This window comes from Colletes latitarsis, chromosome 2 (assembly GCF_051014445.1).
Source record: "Colletes latitarsis isolate SP2378_abdomen chromosome 2, iyColLati1, whole genome shotgun sequence".
Lineage (NCBI taxonomy): Eukaryota > Metazoa > Arthropoda > Insecta > Hymenoptera > Colletidae > Colletes > Colletes latitarsis.
The window spans coordinates 14,055,218-14,080,215 of NC_135135.1; the positions used below are offsets into that span (position 1 = coordinate 14,055,218).

The following is a 24,998-nucleotide window of genomic DNA, read 5'->3' on the forward strand; positions in this document are numbered from 1 at the left end:
ATAACCAGCGTGATCGCGTGGCGAACGAAAACAGGTGCAAGTTTTGCGACCATTGCCGATGGTGTTGTCTAGACAACCATAAACGCACCGACAAATATTGGCGTGCGTAGAGCTCTTGAATGTTCGGTACAGTTTACTACGGTCCGTGCTTAATCGCGAAAACAATTGTCCCTTGAGCAAGTATGATTAACATCAGCCATCCAAACATTCACGGAAAACCACCCGTTAAGAGACCCCTTCCAACGAATGGCGTCGTCTCGAAGCAGAAAGAAATCGCGGAAGAAACTGTCCTCTACAAGAAAGAAGAGTTTGACGATAATGCAACGGTGGAAACGAAAAAAGCTGATTATAACCAAAATATTATCGAGACGACGTCATGCTCGTTCGAACAACTCTGCAACATGATCGACGACCTGGAGAAGAACATTGCTAGCGAAATTCCAGAAATGGATCGACTCCAGGTTCTCGTTTCTTTATATTTTCGTTTCAAGGGTTTAAATCTGAAGTTTCTTTTGTCCGTAAATGTGCATCGAAAAGTTGAATCTAATGGTACCTTTGTAGTTAGAACCGGAGAAAGACGACTCGAGAGACAAACACGGATCCACCGAGACTTACGACGACATAATGTCCTTTTTAGCGAAACTCGAAGATGGTAGCTGACCGATACTAATTTTCTTGGTATTAGAATTTCCGTTGATCGTTATCTCGCAATTTTACTGACAGTTTCAAACGCGACAGGTTCTCTGGACGCGACGAAAGTGAGCGTACCCGAAGTGGACGCCGCCATGCTCCAAGAGATATTCGCCAATTCGCAACCCTTGCCTTGCGCTAGCTGCGACAGGTGAGAATTCGCGAATAAAAACGACATATTACAGTCAAAAAGAGCATGAATTTTCTTCACTGCTGAATTAATCAGTGTTTGATCTCCCTGAAGACAGTGAAATTCTGTTCGTTTCTCTAGCACAGTTACAGCCAAGGTCGCGGACCACGTCCCTCGCGTGTTCGAAGAAGATTTAGTCACGGCGCGGTTGCAGCTCGAGGAGAAAACCGCTACGGTGACGCTTCTGAGAGAGCAACTAAAGTCCGAGAGGAAGTTGGCCTGCGAGAAGCTGGAAGCTCAGAGCAAGAGCAGCGCGTCGAAACTACAGGCACAAGAGGACAAATACAAGGGAATCGTGAAGAGACACCAAAAGTTCGTCGAGCAACTAATCACGGAGAAAACCGATCTGACCGAAAAATGCAACTCGCTGGCGCAGAGGGTCAAGGAAATCGAAATAAAGATGCAACGGGATATGAAATGCGCCGCTGACAGACACGAGGTGGAACTGCAAAGGGCCAGGGAGCACTGCGCCGCGGCTGAAAAGATCAAAAGGGAGCGATGGATAGAGGCTAGAACAACAAAGATCAAGGTATTCGTCGTAATGATTTGGCCACTACAGATTTACCCTATTCTCATTAAATCGTTCGCTTCTTCTCTTTGTCTCTATTGGATACAGACTCATAGCTGATCTCTATGCTAAAACCACCATGTATTTTTCAACAAGTCCAACAAAAACTCTGAGTTAGTGATTTAGGAATGAGTGAGTTAAAAGCAACGATAACGCTTTTAGGAGATGACCGTGAAAGGGTTGGAGCCCGAATTGCGAAACATGATGGAGAAGCACGCTGAAGAAATTCAGAGACTGAGAAACGTGCACATGAAAGAATTGCAGGACGCGGAATTGCGGATAATACGTAGATCGAATCAACAGTTGGAGCAGCTCCGACTGGAACTCACCGAGAGCCATGAAAGGATGCTAACTAACGAAAAGAATATTTTGTGGACCAGGTGCAAGAGAAATCTTCAGACGTGTACCGCTCAAAACGGTCAAACTGGCTTCTAACGTTCGAATCGTTCCTTCTATTTCGTCAGATACAAGGATAAGTTAGAGGAGCAAGAGGCGCAATTTAAAGAGCGACAAACGAAGTTCATAGAAGAGTTGCAGTACGACAGGGAAAAGTTCAGCAGAGAGCAAGCAAAACGCGACGCTGAAATGGAGGCGAAGTTGCAACGAATTCGTCTACAATGTCAGGTAAAAGGTTTCGAGCGAAGATTGCTGTTACGGATCTGAGAGACTCGTTATTTTGTTTAGCAAGAAATAGAAACTCTGAAGCAACAACATTCAAACGAAAAGAAAGCTCTTCAGGAGTCGTTGAAGACGGAATGGGAGGCTTGGCTCGCCGATTATAAAAGACAACAGAATTTAAAGTTTGAAAAGGCCGAAAGTAAAATACGGGACGACTGCTATAAAGAAAGAGATCGACATATCGAAATTGCTATCGGACGTCTCGAAAAAGATTGTCGGGAAACGAAATTGACCCTTCAACGAAATTTTGATTGCAAACTTAGGTAGTTGAAACATCCCCGAGCGGTACTCGACTGACTTCCAAATACAGTCCTGTACTATTCCAGATCTTTGCGGGAGAAGTTCGAAATGGACCTGCAAACTGCGAGAGATAACGAACAGTGCCACAAAAACAGGCTAGTGCAGACTCAAGATAAACTCGACAGAACCGAAGTTGAATTGCAGAAAGCAGAGAAAAAATTACAAGAGTGTTTGTCTGACTGGAACAACGTAAACGAGGTAGTATATTTCGTGGTTTTATTGGTGAGTTTACAATAAGAGATATCACTTTTAGGCGGTAAAACGATTAAGCGTAGAGAAGGATAATGCCAAGAAACTGGCGAGGCAAGAGATCGAAGTAGAGAAAAGAGAACTGGAAGAAAAAATAACTTCCCTTTACCAAGAAATAACTCGAAATAATACAAACAGGGACGCATCGATGGCTCAACTCCACAGCAGGTCCTATATTAATTTTTTAACAGATGCGTTAAAGATAGTACTTTTTTCATTTTATTTATGACAGTTTTACATTTCAGAATTAAACTAATAATGACTCAAAAGGTTCTAACGATAAAAAATCTTACCAAACAACTTAATGACGTTAAATCGAAGTGCCAACATTTCGAGAAATTATTGGACCAACAAAGGAGGGAATACATTTTGAAAAGCTTATAAATGGCAACTGTTGACATGTATCGGTTACTTATATTTTTATTTTATATTTCTTTTTGTGCACTCGGATATCTTCCGTTTCATCAGAAATAAACACAGTATGTTTAAACGTTTAAGCAACTTTCAAGTAATTTATACATTTATTTGATAGAAAACTAATTTTCAACCACTCCTAACAAATACTCTTCGATTGTATGTATACAGTGAAAAGTTATTTTATACGTTGATTATCTATTTCGCTGCACCCTATTTTCTGTTATAATAAAAATATTGCGTAAATTCGTACGAAGCGGAGAAAAAATCAATTTAAAAGCTTCAATATTTTCAATTATAAAAAACCAAAATTATTGTAAAAGTTCATTTAAATGATTTTTTTCTATTATAATTGCGCGTAAAACTTTAAGTGAAATTATACTTTTTTCACAATCTGTACGACATCTTCGTCGCACAATACATGGTCTTTTCCTACTTTCTGCGGTTGATGTTTGACGGACGAACCCCATACAAGAGCACTGCAAATAACAAAAAAAAATATCGATTTGATTCGTTTATAGTATAAATGTAACGAAACAATAAACTTACTACTTAAATTCTTTTGCGATAGATCGATGAAGTTTGTTACAAAAATCTTCAACAGTTCGCTTCTCTCTATTTAATACTACAGGAGAATTATAATCCGGAAGTTGACCTTTAGGTTTGGTATAACTAAAAAAAAATGGCGGAATAAAGTAAGTTATTTGCGAAGAAATAAAATCAATCGCTTCGAGAACTTACATTCGAACCAGCTGCAAATAATCCCACATTTTTTCAAGCAAATCATCGAAATTCCATTTATGATGAGCAGAAATAGGCACACAATGCGGAATTTTGTAAATAACGTCTAACTCTTCGATACTGATTTGATCTAAAATTAAATACAGAGAATTGCGATCGACGTTTCAAATGTTAACTGACGGATCATAACCAGTGATTACCTATTTTATTGAGCAAATAAATACAAGGTACATAAACACGGTTTCCCTCGATAACGTCGATCAGATCATCGGACGTAGCATCATATCGCAAAGTAATATCCGCATTATGAATTTTGTACTCTGACAGAATAGTTTTCACGTTGTCTAAATCAAGTTCCGATTGTGCGCACTGGTAATCACAAAACAACGTAATCAATTGAATTGTGCCTAATTTTTTTTATTGTTCTTCTTGTTAGTTAATTACCGTAGTCTGAAAGTTGATGCCACCTTTATCCTTTTTCCTGAAGGTAATGTTTGGTGGCTGTTTGTTTAATCGTAATCCAAAGCCTTCTAATTCATGTTCAATTAGCCTTTTGTGTCCAAGTGGTTTCAGTACATCCAAAACAATGAATATTAAACTACAAGTTCTAGCTACTGCTATAACTTGTCTTCCACGTCCCTTGCCATCCTTGGCACCTTCGATAATACCGGGGAGATCCAATAACTAAAAAAAATTCATGATTTCCAAACACAGAATGGATATGTTACTTCTGTTTTTAGGGAAACAAGCATAAAACCTGAATTTTTGCACCCTTGTACTTTATACACCCTGGAACAGTCGTGAGGGTTGTAAACTCATATGCTGCAACTTCTGAATACACACCAGCAAGGGTGCTTAAAAGAGTAGATTTACCAACAGATGGAAAGCCTGCAATGTTTGTACGAACAAAAGTAAAGATTGTACTCTGCTGTAAATAGGTCAAAGCCTATACTCGATACACACCAACAAAACCTATTCTAGCATCACCAGTTTTAGCCACTTCAAAACCTTGCTCACCGCCACCTCCACCACCTTTTGGAGTTATGAGTTCCCTTCTCAGTTTAGCTAATTTTGCTTTTAGTAAACCTAAATGGCTGGATGTAGCTTTATTTTTTTGAGTACGAGCCATCTGTCAAAAAAGTCATCTTTTGAGGAAAAAATGTACAAAAATGAAATATAAAATAATTTAACGCATGAGAGAGGTTACCTCGGCTTCGATTGAAGCAATCTTTTCCAATATTGTACTCATCTTGGAATAATATGATATACAGAGCTTTCTTTAATTTCTATTTAAAATACGTTCTTATTTATGATCTTTCAGTTTCTTCCATTACAAATTTGCGCGAATACTTCGCTATAAAAACTTACACGTGCTGACAAGTTATATGCACATGTTACACACAGTTGAAAGTGGCCAAATATCATAGTCTTTGCTATAAAAAAAAATGCAAAATTTTTGTCCCGGACTTTAAGCCAGTTTTCAAATACAGATTTTATATTATTTTCAATTTACACCATCGACTAGTGTTATCGTAAAAACCTTCGTTCGTATTTACATAAATTAATTAATTTATAAATCTACAAATCTTCATTCATTCGACCATCAAAAATGTTTTTAAATTAAGAGTACATCGATTGTAAGATGTAATGAAAAATTCGATTAAATAATGTGCAAACAAAATTGACAGTATCAATATTGTATTACTCCCTACAAATATGCATCCTGTATAATAAATAAAATCTCTATTTCATTAAAATAATTATATCATATAATGAAACAGTTTATGTATTTCACTGTATTTATGAAATTATCTTGTCTTAAATAATATCTAACTAAATGTATACTATTCATAAATAAAATTAATATATGTAGATACCCACGTACAAAATAGAAATACACAATCTACGCGAAACACACGTGTGGTGTATGCACATATACATTTATGATGCGTGTATATGCTATTTTGTATGACAGATATATTAACCTAAACCCTAATAATTCATAAATCACTCAATGCACTTGATGTATGTTTTTTAAGCCTTGCATTGCTGCATTAAAAAGAAGGAGCACCATATTTATAAACTGGAATAAAAACTTTATTGATGAAATCGAGAATTCGATTAATGAAACAAATACATAATTTTACAATCTATAACATAGCTTAAAAAGTTACAATATTTAATCATGCCGGTGTTCCAAGAGTCTTGCGCTGAGGTAATATTTTTAATTCTATATTATTATTGTGTAGTATATAATTAAAACACAAAATCCTGTTTGTTTAATTTCAGCAAATTCAAGCACAAACAATTGTTATAATACATCCTGGCTCTATGTACCTTAGAATGGGTAGAGCATCTGATTTGAACCCTTGTACTATATTAAATGCTGTTGCAAGAAGACGTTTACCTGGGGGATTTGAATATAAAGATAGTTTATTACCATCTGCTGTACCACGAGTAAGTTTTCTTATGAACAGTATTTCTATAAAGGTGTCTTATCTTGTATTGCTTTTAGTAGACAAAGGAATTGACCCAAGCAATGGAAGAATCGCGTCTTCAAGTATCTCATACTTTACAATCTTGTCTTCAATCTGATGGAAGAAGGAGATATGCTACACCACCGCAACAGATAGCTGCTTTTAATCGTAGATCAAATCCAGAAATATCCTCTCCATGTAGCGTAGAATGGATAAAAACAAACAAAGATATAGTGGTTGGGGATGATGTATTGTCTTTAAATCCAGATGATAATTTTAATGTTCATTTCCCATATAGAAGAGGAGAACTTAATGTACATTCAGGGCCTGGTGGTAGTTTACGAGCTATTATGGCTGACTTAAAAACAATTTGGGAATATGTTCTCACAGAGAAAATGGACATTCCTTTACGGGACTTAAAACATTACAGGGCTGTACTCATCATACCAGACATTTATAACAGGCAATACTTAAAGGAATTCACAACTTTGATGCTTTGTGATATCGGATTTGGAGCATATTTTCTCCTACAAGTTGGTGTATAGCATGCATAAATGTAGAGGGTGGATAAGACATAAATTATTATGATTACTTTTTTTTTTGTTTAAGGATCATGTAGCAGCCACGTTTGGTGCAGGATTAGGATATGCATGTGTTGTTGATGTTGGAGATCAAAAAACGTCGGTTTCTTGTGTAGAAGATGGAATTTCTCACAGGAATACAAGAGTGCGTATGGATTATGGAGGCGGAGATATTACGCAAACGTTTTTCTGGTTGCTACAGAAATGTGCATTTCCATACAAGACTTGCGATCCTTCAAACAAATTGGATGCATTACTTTTAAATCAACTTAAAAAGGATTTTTGTCATGTTGATCTAAATGTATGTGGCTCTCAGGAAAAGACATTCGTGGTCAGAAAACCCAAACAACAAACAGAAAAATACACCCTTCAGGTATAAATAATATTTTTTCAGTGTGATGCTTTAGACATAAAATTGTTTGAAATATTTCTATTAGCGACAAGTACCCTTTCCAGGTTGGCGACGAGTGTTTAGTAGCACCACTTAGCTTGTTTCAACCAGAATTATTTAAAGTCACTGGAACACATAGTGTGCACATACAAAGGAGATCAATGGGAGATCCGGAAGATCCGCACGATGAAAATTACTTACGAGAAACAAGCGTAAGTATGAAAATCGCGTACATTATTTTCGTTCGAACAAATATTAAATTCATTGATTCAGAGAAGAGGTATAAAAGAAAATCTAGAGCAAACGTCTGAAATGCAAGAGGAAGCGACTGTTCCAACGGCAGGAGGAGAAGAAGAAGTAGTAGTAGATGCTGTAGATTCAGCACCAATTACTTTATCGAACCGAGATTTGGATGCCCCGCGTGACTTTGTGGTCGGTCCTCAGCAGCTCTTAGGTCTTGATCATGCCGTGCTACAAAGCATCGATCGATGTCGTACGTATTTTATCAGTTGCAACAATACCGGATATAACCTAACATATAGAACCCACCTACTCACATAACTGAACCAATAATTACGCATTTTCTGCAAAGTATTATCTATTTTTGTAAAAAATGTAATAAAGTCTTATTATGCTAATATCTTATAGCTACTGAAGATCTGAAAAGAAAGATGTACAGTTGCGTACTTGTTGTGGGGTCAGGCATGAAATTCCAAGGTATAGGCATGTGGTTACATAATCGAATCTCTCTTCAAATTCCTTATATGTACAGAGCGGGTATGTTTTTACTAATTATAGCTTTTTCAAGGAATATACATGAACAATCTTTCATTTTTTATATTATTATAGAACAACTTGACATTATAACACAACCTAAAGAGATGGATCCTGGCATGACGGCATGGAAAGGTGCCGCCATTTTGAGTTGTTTAGAATCTGCTCAAGAATTATGGATTGGTCGGCAAGAATGGGAACGCATTGGCGTTAGAGTATTGAGAGAAAGAGCACCCTTCATGTGGTGAAATTTCAAGGAGTCAAAGTATTGTTTATATGTGTAATTTAAAAAAAGTCTAATTTTCTATATTTATATACAGTATAATGGTAATTACTATATAAGATTTCTGCTTTACTTATCAAACTTATGTAATTAAATATAGACCTATTATACTTCAAATTTTTATTACGAAAATATATTATTTCTTATAACATATCCATTAATCTAACTTTATTTTTATCATTCCTGTGATGCATTATGATGTCAGCTTCAATTAAAAAATTTGTGAAATGTAATTCCTGTTCTGGTAAAATGTCTATATACACATCATCTCCACCATTTAAATATGATGTTGTTAGTTTCTACAAATTTTTTTGTTTCATTTTTTATTCTAGCAATTTTTTATAATGTTAAAACACGTTTATACTTACAGCTAAAAATTCTGTTATGGTCTTGTTGTCAGGAAAAATTGTACTTACAACAGAGTGCTAAAAATTTAAACACAGTGTATAAAATTAAATACAAATAAAGTACTATTACAATAATACTTTTTCCAACATACCAAATCCTTCTTTACAGAATGAAATATCTGTTTTAATAAAACATGTTCTCTAGTGTATGATGTATTGTCTATCATTTCACTGTGTTCTAAATAAGCTTGTTTCATTTTTTCTAATCCTATTTTCTTGTTTTCCAAACTGCAATAAAAACAATAGACTTTAAGTAACCCTTCATTATAGTATTTCCAAAATACTTGTTCTTTTTTACATACTAAGATATATCATCTTTGATAAATGATTGATACTCTTGCAAGCTTTCCAGAAACTTTTTCGCTGTCTGGACTTCCTCTTCTAGTTCTTTTAAAACTTCAACATGTAAATCAGATGTCTTAAGTATAGGATAATCTTTAGGTTTTTCTTCAAAAACCTGATTTAATAAATGTTTGCAACATTTGTGTTGCTTCTTCCGTATTTCCTCCAAATTGCTGTTCCTCTTGAAAGATACTGGACTATTTTCTGACAATGTATCTATTAAATCTTCTATTTCTTTTGTTCGTTCCGACTGTATATCTTTTAACGTTTGAAAAGCATCATCTAAAGTGTATTCCATTTTCTGTATTTCGTCTTACGTTATTGTTAAAGAATGTACAAAAATATACACACTACGATATCTGTATTCACAAATTTTATAAAAAATATTTACGATCAAAAGAAATTCTACCAAACTCAACTACATTCTACAAAATCGCGCCAAATTAAATAAACAAATTTTCATTTGAACGTCTGTAACACAATCTGTTCGCCTTAAGGTAAATTTACATTTACCAATTTCACAGGCAATTACTGTACTTTGATATATTGCCGTGAAAACGTAACTTACAACTTTTTTGAAATGTTCCAAGTTCGAATTACGTTTCAAAACGTTTAGGCAAAAGATGTGTGTTATTTGAAGAGAAGACATAAATTTTAATGCTATTAAAATATATCTTTACTGTAAAAAGACGTCAGTAATGTTTTATAAACATCGTTCACAACCAAGATACGTCTTTATGACGTTCTACGCCAATCGACTTCAGTATTAGTCATATTGAACGAGAAACAGGAAAACTGCGAGTCTGATTTTACACTTGATACAGAGTAAGCTGGGCACCGGTCTGTTGTCTGATAACATTGTTCCCTCTCAATATGGCTTGTATTAGAGTCGACTGTGCCTTTATTAATTTTGAAACGTTTTAAAACGTTTCGTAAACGTTTATTAAAGTTCATAATTGAGACATCGTGAAAAAAGATGCTTGAATTCAAATAATGTTCAAAATGAATCTAATTCACAGTTTAGATGTTTCAAGACTTTTGCAGAATTTAAATTCGTATAACCATTATTAAGTAGATATATATTTAGATACCTACACTGTTGTCCGAAAGTTTTATCTTAACTGTTTTAAAGACATTACATCGATATTATAATAAACATTTAACTTTTACAACGCCTTTAAAACGTTCAGACATAAAATGGATGACTTTAAGACATCGTGAATGGTTACTGCTTGAATGATTACAGTCACTTATGTATATATTTTGTGTTATATATCAAGAATAAATTACTTTTAAATAAACTACAATATAAATTTTCACACAACGCAGTTCATTATAATCATAAATTTCTTACTAAATGTTCGTATGTACGTATCTTACAATTTTATCTTCCTAAGTAGGGGGAATCTTGTTTATTCTACATTCTTCGTCTGCATTTCTTTAATCGCATAGAGTGAAGATACACACGCAAGTGTTAAAGTAGTATATCATCTTAACTAAATGGTAATGGTGCGTTACAGTTTATCAGACAATTAAATATTTTTTTTAACAGTAGTCCACAACAGTATGCAAATGCAATAAATACCTTGTGTTCCAGTTAAAATAGCCGCGCTTAACTTCTATCATGTGTCAAAACGTATGTGTACAATTTGTGTAGAGTTTATCATTTTTAAATAAAGAACTGTTTGAGTAGTACCAGCGTCAGTTTAACTGTTAAAATTCTTAATTTGTATTCGTATCAGTGCAAATACGTTGATGAGGAGAATGTTATGGTGAAAGATTGTTGATATTCTTTTTAATGGATCAAGATTTATTAACTGGATGATTACAAATTAAGAAAAGACATCGTTATGTCTTCAATTAAGAAGGAGGTTAATCGTTAAAGGATATTTTTATTAAAATTGTATTTTAAATAGTGACAAAGTTGTTACACTCACTTATAAAGGTATTTATTTAGCTAGTATGAATTATAACATTAAGAATTATTTATAGAAATGATTCATATGACATCTGTGTATTTCCATGTTTACCTTTCCCTGTTGAAAATTTGTATTTTGTGTCAAAGTATCATTTTGAAACATATATTCAGTTTTATTATAGCTATTTTAATAACTTCATTTATTACATCAGCTTTGAAAAGTTAGTGATATTAATATTTTAATTGATGTATTTATACAAAATACTTCTAATTAAAATATTGTTATCAGGGTATGAACATTTATGAAAACTTTTTAAAGTAAACTGACAAAATGGTAAGTAAATTACCTCAAGAGTTTAGGAGGTACCAACGTAATCGAAATCAATTAAGGCTTATTCTTGATGAAACTCGAAGAGCATTGGGAGTTATTAATATTGAAAATATTTTCCCTGGAGGTAAATATTTACAATTTTCGAAACTTAAATACTTTCAAGATTAATTTTTACTTGAAAATATTTATTACAGAAGACATTGTTGAGGAGTTATTGCCTCCATTGACATTGGATAGAATTACTAATATTTTAGCAAATTCTCCTGCCATTGTTATTTTTGGACAGGACAGTAAATCAAAAGCAACATTAGTTAACAGTTTGATTTCTACTGATGTTTTACCAGTATCTAATGGACTTTGGCGATGGATTAAGTTAACTCACGGGCAAATAAACCATGTTAGTCTTACATTAGGCTTAGAGTATGAAGTAGTTGAAAATTTACAAGCTAATGAGAAATCATGGAGTACCCTACCAATTGAAGACTTAACAAGGTCTGGGGGCGAAGATATAAATTGTCCAACAGTACTTGAAGTTAAACTTGATCAACCTATACTAAAAGATGGTGTTCAAATATTTGTTGCACCAAATAATGGGGCAGTAAAAATTCTTGCCAAAGGACTATTATCTATTTTACCAATATTTCTTTATGCTCTTGGTGACCAACCTTTGACAGAACAAAATATTGAAGAATTAAGGGATTTGAAAGAAACATATCCTTTCAATCCTGTACTTTTTATATCATCATTAGGAAATATTACATTGGCTAGTATTGATGCTGAATTGACTGAATCTGAACAACATAGATTGCAAAATCGATTAAATCCTAATGATTCTGTGTCAAATAAAAATGATGACAGTATTGATTTTGACAAAATGAATTCGCTTGGTATAACATGGCTGGATCAGTTGACAAACTTAGGTTTTCTTGGTATGGAAGAATCTGTGGAAGTTGATCAACTGGCTTGGTTAGGTGGTGGACAATATGTTAATTCTAGCGATTTGTTGGATTCATGCAAAAAGACAGATAGAATTTTATATTTTGTTCATGGATGTTTGCAAACCTATCTTATTAATGCTAGCACTTCCTTAAATGAAGTACATACAACTAGTCTACGAAAGTTTATTTTAAGTACTTTTGATATGGCACGTAAAATTCAAATAACTCCAAGAAGAATACAGTATGCACAGCTGAAAGAAAGTGAATTATATATTAGTTTAATGACACTTGTTAATGAAAACCAACAGGAATTAACCGAATTAATACAAGCTATTGTACAAGAGATGAAGAATGATGTATTATTATTAGACAATGATTTATGTTCATATCAGAGCATTCCTTTTAATGATACAGAGAGAGCAGAATGGTCTGCAACTATTAGAGCTGCAATTTCTGAACTCCAGCGAGTGGTGCTTGGTCGCTTAGGTGAAAAAGTTGCCAAGCAACTTATAAATTCAGTCAATTGCTTGCGTGAGACATTTGTTGGTACATTGCAACGATGTTTACTAAGTCTCGAAAAAACATGCGAACGTGATTCTTCTTTACTAGCAAGTGACGCTTTAAAGCAAATACTTTCAGCCGCATATAATGTTGAGTTACATAATTCTTCACCATCTTTAATACATTCTTTTTTGGAAAGAATGAGACAACTTTTTAAATCTTTACCTTTGCCATGGTCGTCAACACCGATTTTAGACGCTGCTTGGAGAAGGAAAGTTACTATCGACATACTGAATTCATTATCAGCTGCAAAGCTAGCTAGAACAATATCTACACAGTTTAGAGATAAACTTAAGGCCTCGCATGATTCGTTTCAAGCAGCTCTCAGATCTTTAGAAAATTATTATTCTGGAAAATTAGAGAGAACGGAAGAACAAAGAATAGCTATCAGAAAGTGTCATGCTCCCAGATTGGCTAAATTAGCACTAGAATCAACATCAATGACAGATGTTGTTCGTTATGGAATCCCTCATTGTGGTAAAGAAATAGGGCGTGGTCAATATGGAGTAGTATTTGCTTGTGATGGTTGGGGTGGTGCTCCAGGTCCCTGTGCAGTTAAATCAGTTGTTCCACCAGATGAAAGGCATTGGAATGATCTAGCAATGGAGTTTTACTATACCAGATCTATTCCAGATCACAAAAGAATAGTAAAACTCAGAGGATCAGTTATAGATCTATCTTATGGTGGAGGATATGGTCTTGGATCTGCAGTTCTTTTAATATCTGATCGTTTAAGTCGCGATTTATATTGTGGAATACGTGCTGGTTTATCTTGGTTAGAACGTATACAGATAGCAATAGATGTTTTAGAAGGAATACGTTATCTTCATTCACAAGGACTTGTTCATCGAGATATTAAGCTGAAAAATGTACTTCTTGATATAGAAAACAGGGCAAAATTAACTGATCTGGGGTTTTGTATCACAGAAGCTATGATGTCAGGGAGTATTGTTGGAACACCTGTCCATATGGCACCAGAACTTCTTTCTGGTCATTACGATAGTAGCGTCGATGTATACGCATTTGGAATTTTATTTTGGTATATATGCGCAGGACATGTAAGGTTACCATATGCTTTTGAGCAGTTTCATAACAAAGAACAATTGTGGACTAGTGTAAAGAAAGGTAATTTCAATTTCATTCAAATCTTATAGGATTTCTTTTGTTTTATACTTTCCTAAATATTTGTTTTTTTGACAATAACAAGGTATACGACCTGAACGATTATCTAATTTTGACGACGAATGTTGGAAATTAATGGAACAATGCTGGTCCGGAGAACCGTCTAAACGACCTTTGCTCGGAGCAATTATACCGGTCTTAGAATCGATTCAGCAGAAAGCAGAAAGAGGCAAGTCCTTACAACAGCTCACCACTGTAAAGCTACAAGAAAGTTCATCACACTTGAAAAATCCTGCATTAGCGTTAGCGGAACCTTATAATCAGAGAGGTTGCGTAATCAGTCCACTTCCTGTAAAGCGTAAGCCATTAAGAACAGTAAAACATCCTGTGTTTCACATTACTAATCTATTTCAAGCAAGTTTATGCTCTAATTTGTATGTTCAAATGCGGGAATTCTAAAAATGTTCCACGCTCTTTGTTTTTAATTTATAACTTGAAAAAGATTCGATTATACTCCAATGATATTTATAAGACAATTTATCATTTTCTACTGCACACATTTGACATTTTTTTCAATAGTATTTCAAATGCAGTATTAATTTGACGAATTTCTTATTAGTTATTCTTTTTCAATTTTTTTCATTTTACATTTATTTGTTTGCGTACTAATAATCATAATAGCAAAATGTACTGATTCATGTAAACGTAATGCATAATTAAGCGATTATGATCATTATATAAATGTTTGTTTATATTAGAAATATAAGTGATTGCAATGTTTGATATTATTTTACATATGTAATTAGTGGGATATATTACAAATTTTTATAAGATACGACAAAATATACCTGGACGTTGCACTAATTACATATGTTAGTTCATATTTCATTGTGATAAATAAATTATTGATAGTAGAAAAAAAGTAACAAAATTAAAAATTGTATATTAACTATTGAAGAATAAATAAAGTTTCCCAGTTTTCCATTTGTTATTTAAACGTTATTTTAATTTTCTTTTTTAGTGTCCATTTAATATCTTAAACATTTGAATCTTTAGAGATACAAAATAAATGATTTAATGACAGATCCTATCTGTTGTGTATACAAATTTATATTGTTTTCAGATGGCATGTTCTTCAGTACATATGAATCTCAAAATGGAATTTGAAATGGTGTTAACAGTTTTTAAAACACTTTTGTCATTTGACACAAAGTACTATGATTTTATCATATAGTATTAAGAATCTCAATAATTGTAAATTTGTAAATGAAAGAAGAGACATAGTAATTTCTTAAGGTATGAAATATTTCTTTTATGAATATATTTCTATAGAAATTTTATTTACTCTTAAATTATAAATATGTATTACTAGTATGTATTCCAACTAGTCATAATATCATTATAAATGTTCATTGTTCATAGTTTGCTATACAATTGTCAATTACTATAACTGTATTAATCTGTTTAATAAAGTTCTATAATTACATAATTACAATTTTCTTTACATATTGTTTGAAATGTATAAATAATGTACAAAAATATGTAACAAATAACATATTCATAAAATAATTGAAAAGATTTGGAATTAAATGTACAAGTTATTTAAAGTAAGTCAAGATTAGATTTTGCTTTTTCTAAATCATGTAAGAATCTATAAAATTGACTTATTGTCATTTCTATAAAGACATTTTTTTTTTTGGCATCTTCTTCTAACTCTAATTTAAGTTGTAGAAATGATTTTCCCACAGTATCAGATTCATTGCTTGCTGCAGTCACTGTAACAGTGATATATTTTTCTTATATTATTATATATATATGTACTCAATAGTACATTTTTTTGTAGTTTTTAATAAACTGTTTAATACAGCTGTAGAATTACAGAAACTGTTTCTTACATTTAATGGCAAAATAATTATTTTTATATTTTAAATTTACAATTTTCAACTAGATTCTATTTTGAAAAAAATAGAATCTAGTTGAAAAGTAATAACTTTTTGTCTATATCAGAAGTTGGCAAACTATGACCTACAGACCAGATTTGGTTCACTGTTTATTATTGTGTACCTTAGAAACTGAAGGTGATTTTTAAATAAATTTTATAATAGGGTAACAAAATTACTGTTAATTAAGTCTATAAAATATAGACTGTGACATAGTCATGTCTAATTTCAATATTTGCAGTAAGATCTCTTTGAAAACATTGTCCAACATCATTGTTCAAATTTTAATAATGGACTATATTAACTTTGAAGTCCAATGAAAAGTAATTATGTTTTATGGAAAGAATTCAATAGTTCTCTTTAATTTCTCAAAGTCTACTTATGTGTAAATATATTCTTCCCACTTTGTTGATATAAAAAATTGCACACATTTGGTTTTCATTTGCTATATTTATACGACAAGCAAGGCCCAAATTCTTTATTATTCGGTAATTTTCAGAATAAGTTTGCCGACCCCTGGTTTATATTGTTCTTTGAGGTTATACATCCTTACCACCGAATCTCCATGAAACATCAAGTATTTTGCTAACAGTATTAACCATTTTATATCATTAATTATTAGTCTTTAACATATAAATTAAATAGTTTATATATGTTTAGGTTGCAAACTATTTCGTTGAAGTACGGATCAACCACAATTTTGAAGGGGAACTTTACAGTACTACGTTACCGACGTCGATGATCCGGTTAAATACGATTCTCAGAGTCATCGTCTTTAAATACAGAGTGCGCTTTAAAACTACTGATTTTTTACGTGGTCTGTATTTCGGTTCGTTAATTAGTGATTAAACTATTGTTTATAACAGATATATTTATTCTAAAATATATAATCTAGATACGGTGGGTGTTACGAAATTGGAAGTGTCGACAGATCGATTATCGTTACAAATACATTTTAACAAAATACGAATCATATTACTTCTTGTGAATTATTAAATACTCTGTCGGAAGAAGAATCATTTTTAGATCAGTTTCTGATTTAAGTTGACCTTAACAATCATGTATCCAGAAAGAGAAAGAATAAAATTTGTTTGTTTTGTGTAGTAATTATTATACTCAAATCGCGCGCGAAATCGACGCGCACGCAGATCGCGATTTATAATAATGACGCAGTACTACTGGCGCCGCAAAGTGAAGCGTCCACGTGCGACAATTAATTCGCTCTAAGTCAGAATTTGTACGCCAAATTTGTGCCTTGAAAGTAAATAATTTTTAAGTAGTCAGTTTGCGTATATTCTTTTGAAAATAAGTTCCTACGTTTGTTAGAAGAACAGAAATTCTTCAATTGATAATCCAATAGAAATGTTCGTCGTCTCACGTTCGCACTCAACACATTAACAATTCAAGAATCTTGTCATCTGCTTCTATAAATCGACAAAAGTGTGAGTTATATTTCATTTACATATTATACCGTCATTCATCAATGTGGTTCTAAAATTTTGTTTGTATCATCGGTTCCCATCTGAGGCATCCTTAGTTCCGCGAATTAATGAAATTTCGAATACGAGGTTTAACCTTCCTTTTCGAAATACAAGCTTCGCGAGGCATTGGAGCTTCCCCCACCCCTCTACCTAATTCGCGAGCGTTACTGGTTACAGCTAGGGGTCGTCATACGTACTTTGGAAATTGGCGTGATAAGACGTGCCCGCGTTTCGCGACCAGCGAGGTGCGTATTTCTAACCTGTTGATATTTCATTATTATTACTACTTGCGTTTACTTTCTATCGATGCTTTCGTTTAGAATGAATACATTTCTACATCAAATTGAGTCGGAATTGTAACAAAAATTGAATCGTGTTTCGCACGTTTTCTTCGATATCTAACAGGCGTCGGTTCATAATATCTCTCTAAGCAAACACTGTCTTTCTGAATATATTATTTCAAGTTCAATTATTGCTTAATTATTATTAAATATGTTTACTGTAATGCATTTGACTTTAATTTGTATTTTATTTCTGTTACAGTCTCTGATTGGAATTCGAAGTCGAAGGATTTCTTTCCGAAGTAGGAGCTTCGGGAAACATCGGAGCTTCCCCCACCCTCCGAGCTAATTCGCGAGCATCGCGTACAGCGAGAGACCGCCATTTCTGTTACAAAGATTGGCGTAGTAAGACATGTTCAGACATGTCAAGACGTGTCGGCGTTTCGCGACCAACGAGGTACGTATTTCTAATCTGTTGATATTTCATCATTATTATCAATTATTGTTTAATTATGATTAGATATGTTTACTATAATGCATTTGGTTTTAATTTGTATTTTATTTTTGTTGCAGTCTCTGATTGAAATTCGACGCCATGGAATATTGGCGCGTAAACGACACCATAGATGGCAGACAACTCGACTTTCGAAGGGAATATTGGTAACGTTTAACCTATTATAACAAAAATTAACATACATATTAATTATATATTTTTATCTATTTATTTAGTTATTCGTTGATACATAATTTTATAATCAGTCTGTGTTAAGATCAATCATGAAAATGTTTAATGAATTTTTTATCTTTTTCGATATATATCAAAGTACTTTCGATAGTGCAATACTTAGGAATGGCTTACAGTAGACATTAAAAGTAAATTGGAATGGTTCATATTTAACTATATTCTGACCGCGAGTATTATTTATTAAATTGATTGTTTATAAATTTGTCTTTATAAATTGTTGTAATTGTAATTTGCATACATTTTCGATGCAAGTTTAAGAAAACGTAGAAATTACGAAGTTGGAATATGCTATTAAAGCATAAATAATTAACGAACTTTAATTTTTGCAAATCTCGGAATATTTATAAATATTACGATATATTCAAACATTCGATAAAATAAATATAATCATTCCTACAACTCTAACTATGAAAGTTGGTAATATAATATTTATAAATTGAATAATTTCTGTAAAGTAATTATTTTCGTGGGTAATATTTTATCATTGAAAATCACACTGCTTGAGAATATTTCGCCTTCGTGGCATTAACCTTTTACGGTTAGTCGTAATAACTTATACATATAACAGTTCTAAGTAAAGCAGTATTTCTGTTGACGAACATTGAAGGAAAAGGAAAACAAGTAGGAAAAGCACAGGTGTGTTCATTGTGTATTTCTCCTCTTCTGTCTCTTTCTTTTCAGGCCTTCTTTTTCCAGGAAAGGGTATAGCCGAATAAGGGGGTCAAATGTGCCCCCAAACCGAATTGAACGAATGATAGGTCATTCGATAGCTTATCCAAAAAAAACCATGTGTGCAAATTTTTAACTTGAAATCTCGACCGTGGGGGTAGTAATGGGGTGAAAACGAAAATCATGTTTATGAACAATTTCTCTTAACCTATTGAGTAAAAAAATGTAAAAAAATTCAGAGACACTTCGGGTACTGGGACACATATTTTGGGAGATTTTCAGATTTTTTGATCGAAGAACCAGGTAGTAAAAAATAAAAAACCGCAAAAAATGCCGAAAAATGCCAATTACGTATCGAAGGAGGCCCGGAACTACTTTTATACTTTTACAGTAAACACGTATTGCTATTACTATTATTCTCAATTTTTTTCAGATTTTTCATTTTGGTGCGCCGCAGTGAAAAAAAATAAAAACCGATTTTTTCCTCATTTTCTGCGTATTAGAGTAACTTACACGTTGAATTTTTATGCATTCTTCAATATGCGAGTGTTTTGTACACTGTTTAATGTTTCTACACTAAGCAAAATTACATAACAATTGAAAGAAATAAAATAAACCAACCGTTGAGTGCAACATATCCTAAAAAATCAACGATGTTTTCAACGGCGTCGTTGGCGCAACGTTAGAGTGTTCGACTGTGGAACCGCTGGAAGTTTTTTTACCGTAGGTTCGGGTCTCTCTTTGGGACTTAGTATTTTTTTTCAAATTCTGACTATATAACAATGATTTATATTTATTTATAAATATTCTAAAGGCATTTTACAAATATTTTAACCTGAAATATATATAAATATAATTTTGGAGCGTCTTTGCGTCCTTATTTTTTTTGTCAACCACGATTATTGTTTAACATCTCTTAAACTGAACTTAATGTGAAATGTTAGTTATCAAATCTCTTACCTTTGACTATTGTGAATGGATTAGAACAGAAGATTCTATACTGGCTTACTATTACTTCTTCAACCCCTTCGATCAAGCAGATCTTTCCTTTTTTTTCTCTTTCTTTGATAAATATGAATGTTTGCTACAGAGTAACTTGCTATAGAGTGACTAATAACGAAAAATAATTTTACGAAAAAAACCATTCCTAATAGCTACAATGTACCAGAAAACTGTGTCATAAACCGAATTTTCAAATCACTTTGGATTTTAACAGTATATTAAATATTGCTATAGTTTAACAATATGTATCCTTAATTTTTTTGAAGTTATTTTTAAATGATGTGGAGATAAGAAAATCATCCTATGCAAAAATCGCACCAAAATTATATTTATACATATTTCAGGTTAAAATATTTGTAAAATGCCTTTAGAATATTTATAAATAAATATAAACCATTGTTATATAGTTAGAATTTGAAAAAAAAAATAACGAATAAAAAAAAATTCTAAGTCCCAAAGAGAGACTCGAACCTACGGTAAAAAAACTTCCAGCGGTTCCACAGTCGGACACTCTAACGCTGCGCCAACGACGTCATTGAAAACATCGTTGATTTTTTAGGATATGTTGCGCTTAACGGTTGGTTTATTTTATTTCTTTCAATTGTTATGTAATTTTGCTTAGTGTAGAAACATTAAACAGTGTACAAAACACTCGTATATTGAAGAATGCATAAAAATTCAACGTGTAAGTTACTCTAATACGCAGAAAATGAGGAAAAAATCGGTTTTTATTTTTTTTCACTGCGGCGCACCGAAATGAAAAATCTGAAAAAAATTGAGAATAATCGCAATAGCAATACGTGTTTACTGTAAAAGTATAAAAGTAGTTCCGGGCTTCCTTCAATACGTAATTGGCATTTTTCGGCATTTTTTGCGGTTTTTTATTTTTTACTACCTGGTTCTTCGATCAAAAAATTTGAAAATCTCCCAAAATATGTGTCCCAGTACCCGAAGTGTCTCTGAATTTTTTTACATTTTTTTACTCAATAGGTTAAGAGAAATTGTTCAAAAACATGATTTTCGTTTTCACCCCATTACTACCCCCACGGTCGAGATTTCAAGTTAAAAATTTGCACACATGGTTTTTTTTGGATAAGCTATTGAATGGCCCATCATTCGTTCAATTCGGTTTGGGGGCACATTTGACTCCCTTATTCGGCTATACCCTTTGTTGGCCGCGCGCAATGCGGCCGGTAGCTTCGGTGATTGTGCGTAGCAACAGTTTGTTTTTCGGGGTAAAGTGACCCTGAGTCGTTTACGTGTTAGGCAAACGCGATAATAGAATCAGTGTTTCTTACGCAGTTTTAAATTATATCTAGAGCATCGTGGCTCTCCTTGTTTTCTGAATCGCGAGAATTAGAGTCATTTGTTCGCCGATTTGAATCTTCGGTCGCGGTAATCTAATTTTGATACTTTTTAACAAACTTAATTATTTTTTCAATTTGAAAATTAAACTCCTCGTTACCGGAATTAGAGTCAGTGCTTCACTGAAGAGGATTATTGGGCGGTGCTCCACGAGCGAACAATGCAAGTATAAATTTATACTTTTAAATTTTTAATTAAAAATTTCTACAGTTTCAATAATAGATTCAAATTGTTTTTTTTACAGTTTTCTTACAGTCACTGAACCTGATTCTGAAAACCAGCAGAAGTACCCGGGGGGTATCGGGCGTAAGCATTTATACTTTGAAATTTATTAATTAAAAATCTCTATAATTTTAACAATAGATTCTAATTGTTTTCTTGCATTCTTCTTACAGTCTCTGGACCTGATCCTGGAAAGCAGCAGGACTATGCTGATTGATGGATGGCTTCGATGACTTCCAGTGGGCATAATCATCATCATGCAGTCATCCCATGGGTACAAGTTCATCATTGGCGAGTCGCATGTTATTTGTGTTCCTCTGGTCCCCAACCATGTTGTAGGATGAAAGATCCGAAGCAACACGGGTGACCAGTTGTATACTTAGTATTTTTGACGAGTTAAGTGACCGCGGGTATGAAAAATACCCGTGAGCAGTAACATCAATTGTTATATTTTTTTAGTGTAGGCTAGGGTCTTCTTGCACTCGCGTTTTTTAATGTTGCCAATAAATATTACACAATATGATTATTATACAATTTTCATAAAATATATGAAGTATTTTTATTAACTTTATATGAATTATATAATTGAGTAGAATATGAATTAATATAATGTTTTCACATTATATTAAAAATATGATTGATTAGAATATCTTACAACATTAATATAATTATTAAATATTCGTTTCATTAATTAATACATCATATGATGTATTTCACGTACAAGAAGGCGTTTCGCGACTGGTCGATTTTCAACTCAAAGGAATATGCATGTTAGTTTCATCTTTTAAAAAATTTACTTTGACGACAGAATCGACCACGGATAATTGAATATTTTGAATAATAATTTAATAAATTTATTTAAACTTGCAAAGTAAATTATTTTATCATGAAATCTTTATTAAAGTCTTCCATTTTAAACAATTAAATTTCAGTCACAAATTTTTATTGAATAATAATATTTTTCAATATTAACGTACTCTGTTGTTGATATATTACATATAACAAGTCGATTCATTTTAACTGAGAATAGATATCGTTTAGTTAATTATTAATTACTAGTTTTTCTAGTCAGGATTTTCAGGATATTTTTCCGTGTTCGTTGCCTAAGTTCATGCACATGCCCAGGTGTTATTTGCATGAGCGAAGGTAACGGGGCACGATGACTTAGTTTGTAATATTTATAATAATAATTTATGTGTGCGGCTGACAATGCTAGTGTATCGTGCACGATGTACTGTTCACATGTGTGTGTTTGTGGTTAGGTTGTGGAAGTGCATCGTTTCAAAAGTTTATTACAATTTAGATACAGAATTTTCTAATATTAGATTCCTAACAATCATAATAATAATATTAAACTTATAGTTATTATTTACTTGGCAATTGTTCATATTGCATACACGTCAAATAATATTTTAAAATGCATAATGAATTAGCTTTTCAATTTTATATAATCATATATAGAGTATATTTTAATAAAGACTATATTAGATGTATTAAAATGTTTTACGTAAATAATAGAAGTACGCAATGGTCACTAGTCTTTGTCAGTCGATTTCAGGAAATGGTACGTACATTTAGAGTATGAATGAGGTCGTGTCCGGGTGTCGGAGGAACCCCGGGGAGTCCTCTCTAGTTTAGGTCGCGCCCGGACATTGAGAATGAGAACCGTGGAGTGTTTGTTTGCGAGAATGAGTTTTGCAATTTTTTAAATACAGGGTTAGGTAGGTAGGTAACTTCCTTTCTGGTATGTGTGCTAAATCTAAGTAGGTAGGGTCAGGGCAGGGCTGTCACATTAATTATTCGGGTAGGCGCGTTTTCGCGTGGCAGTTCTGTTCCTGTAGTTACGATTTCGAGAGTAGAAATCTTGCTGATTCAAACGGTGTATGCTGTTTGTTTTAGCTTTATTTTCGACTCCTCGAATCGCGCGACTCTTAAAGTCGCTCTCTCGCGCTCGCGGTCGTGATTAGGTCCCTTACGAAACGCTCGTCCCGCTCGAGATTCACCACGTATGCTCGACCAACAATTCGTATATTGTTGGAAGACTACGTATTGCACGAAATCTCGAGCCCAGTCTTAAGTAAGTTTCAGGCATCGGCAGGACCGCCGAAGAAAGAAAAGGCTCTATATGAGCTGAAGAGGCCCTAACAAATTGTTTCAAGAGTGGGCTACAACAAATGGCTTTTCATCTTCATCTTCGAATGAGGATGGAAAGTCATTCCTGTTGCTATTTTGTCACTTAACTCGTCTGTAGTTGTAGTTAGTTTATTTTTCTGGCTGGCTCACGTATGCATGTACTTCGTACATGATTGCACCATACAATGCCAGCCATTCCTCCCCTCTATTCTGTTGGCTGGCTCACGTATGCATGTACCTGGTACATGATTGCACCATACATGCCAGCCATCAGGGCAACTCGCGGTTTTAATATACATAGAGTTGCGAATGTGCAATAATCGCGTTTGCATTCAGAGTTGCGAATTGTTATTTTTCGCGTTTCCTTTTCAGGGTAGTGTTGCGAATAATTTCCATTCGCGATTGTTTTCATGCAAACTTAGGTACTGGGAGTTTGCTTTAAAAGTAGAGTTGCGAATTATTGATAAACGCGATTGCTTGTAGAGTTGCGAATTACTATTTTTCGCGTTTGCTTTTCAGGGTAGCGTTGCGAATAATCACGATTCGCGTTGCTTTTTTACTCTTTTTTTTACATATAATGAATATCAACCGCGTTTGCAATTTTCATACTATAAATTAGAGTTGCGTTTTTGATTAATCGTGCGATTTCTTCATTAGCGTTGCGATGCCAAAATTCTTCCCCAACTGTAGTATTAGAAGTAGTTAGTTTATTATGTGGCCAGTACATGTGCATTTACATGTACTATTAACCCCTGATTAAAGTTAGAGTTGCGAATAATATACAATGTTCGCGTTTGCTCGTAGAGTTGCGAATAAATATTTATCGCGTTGATATATTAGTGTTGCGAATAAATACGATTCGCGATTGTTTTTATGCAGACTTAGGTACCGGGCGTTTGCTTTAAAAATAGTGTAGCGAATTATAAGTAAACGCGATTGCTTTTAGAGTGGCGAATCACTATTTTTCGCGTTTGCTTTTCAGGGTAGTGTTGCGAATAATTACCATTCGCGGTTGCTTTTATTGATACAAGTCGCGTTTGGAATTTTTCTATTATAAATTAGCGTTGCGATTGTTGATTTCTCGCGTTGTTGCCCCGTAGTGTTGCGATATTAAAACATCTAATTTCATCCCCATATGTGCCACACTATTGTAGTTTGAAGTATCTTGAAGTAGTTAGTTTATTTCACGCATGTATGTTGTAGCT

General features: G+C 33.4%; 6 protein-coding genes across 9 annotated transcripts; 4 read left to right on the forward strand and 2 right to left on the reverse strand.

The window, feature by feature from the left end:
* Window positions 1-24: 24 nt before the first annotated feature.
* On the forward strand, window positions 25-738 carry LOC143352018 (uncharacterized). Its single transcript, XM_076784255.1, has 2 exons — window positions 25-461; window positions 562-738. The coding sequence occupies exons 1-2, from the start codon at window positions 183-185 to the stop codon at window positions 658-660; spliced, it is 378 nt and encodes a 125-aa protein (XP_076640370.1). The 5' UTR covers window positions 25-182; the 3' UTR covers window positions 661-738.
* LOC143352015 (centrosomal protein of 131 kDa-like) lies at window positions 734-3,107 on the forward strand. The gene is made up of 8 exons (XM_076784252.1): window positions 734-841; window positions 962-1,409; window positions 1,611-1,828; window positions 1,913-2,072; window positions 2,133-2,389; window positions 2,453-2,624; window positions 2,680-2,843; window positions 2,921-3,107. The coding sequence occupies exons 1-8, from the start codon at window positions 786-788 to the stop codon at window positions 3,057-3,059; spliced, it is 1,614 nt and encodes a 537-aa protein (XP_076640367.1). The 5' UTR covers window positions 734-785; the 3' UTR covers window positions 3,060-3,107.
* On the reverse strand, window positions 2,883-5,332 carry 128up (GTP-binding protein 128up). The gene is made up of 8 exons (XM_076784253.1): window positions 5,038-5,332; window positions 4,794-4,959; window positions 4,588-4,718; window positions 4,275-4,514; window positions 4,031-4,199; window positions 3,831-3,960; window positions 3,639-3,761; window positions 2,883-3,568 (listed from the first exon to the last, which is right to left on the reverse strand). Exons 1-8 carry the CDS (start codon window positions 5,077-5,079, stop codon window positions 3,466-3,468), a joined length of 1,104 nt encoding a protein of 367 aa, XP_076640368.1. The 5' UTR covers window positions 5,080-5,332; the 3' UTR covers window positions 2,883-3,465.
* A 291-nt stretch (window positions 5,333-5,623) lies between these two features.
* Window positions 5,624-8,489, forward strand: Arp8 (Actin-related protein 8). 2 transcript variants are annotated; one of them, XM_076784249.1, is made up of 8 exons: window positions 5,624-6,045; window positions 6,120-6,287; window positions 6,349-6,840; window positions 6,917-7,261; window positions 7,345-7,491; window positions 7,553-7,772; window positions 7,928-8,056; window positions 8,129-8,489. In XM_076784249.1, the coding sequence occupies exons 1-8, from the start codon at window positions 6,016-6,018 to the stop codon at window positions 8,299-8,301; spliced, it is 1,704 nt and encodes a 567-aa protein (XP_076640364.1). In that variant the 5' UTR covers window positions 5,624-6,015; the 3' UTR covers window positions 8,302-8,489. The 2 variants fall into 2 exon arrangements, with proteins under 2 accessions (XP_076640364.1, XP_076640365.1); XM_076784250.1 differs by lacking the exon at window positions 5,624-6,045 and having other exon boundaries at window positions 6,153-6,287; window positions 6,346-6,840.
* Window positions 8,449-10,131, reverse strand: LOC143352017 (uncharacterized). The gene is made up of 4 exons (XM_076784254.1): window positions 9,046-10,131; window positions 8,836-8,971; window positions 8,705-8,761; window positions 8,449-8,635 (listed from the first exon to the last, which is right to left on the reverse strand). Exons 1-4 carry the CDS (start codon window positions 9,381-9,383, stop codon window positions 8,480-8,482), a joined length of 687 nt encoding a protein of 228 aa, XP_076640369.1. The 5' UTR covers window positions 9,384-10,131; the 3' UTR covers window positions 8,449-8,479.
* Window positions 10,132-10,352: 221 nt separating this feature from the next.
* Ripk5 (receptor interacting protein kinase 5) lies at window positions 10,353-15,526 on the forward strand. Of its 3 annotated transcripts, none has more exons than XM_076784247.1 (5): window positions 10,353-11,030; window positions 11,293-11,458; window positions 11,529-13,958; window positions 14,041-14,313; window positions 15,079-15,526. In XM_076784247.1, the coding sequence occupies exons 2-5, from the start codon at window positions 11,335-11,337 to the stop codon at window positions 15,120-15,122; spliced, it is 2,871 nt and encodes a 956-aa protein (XP_076640362.1). In that variant the 5' UTR covers window positions 10,353-11,030; window positions 11,293-11,334; the 3' UTR covers window positions 15,123-15,526. The 3 variants fall into 3 exon arrangements, with proteins under 3 accessions (XP_076640362.1, XP_076640363.1, XP_076640361.1); XM_076784248.1 differs by having other exon boundaries at window positions 10,354-11,030; window positions 14,041-14,184; XM_076784246.1 differs by lacking the exon at window positions 15,079-15,526 and having other exon boundaries at window positions 10,354-11,030; window positions 14,041-15,026.
* The last annotated feature ends 9,472 nt before the right edge of the window (window positions 15,527-24,998 follow it).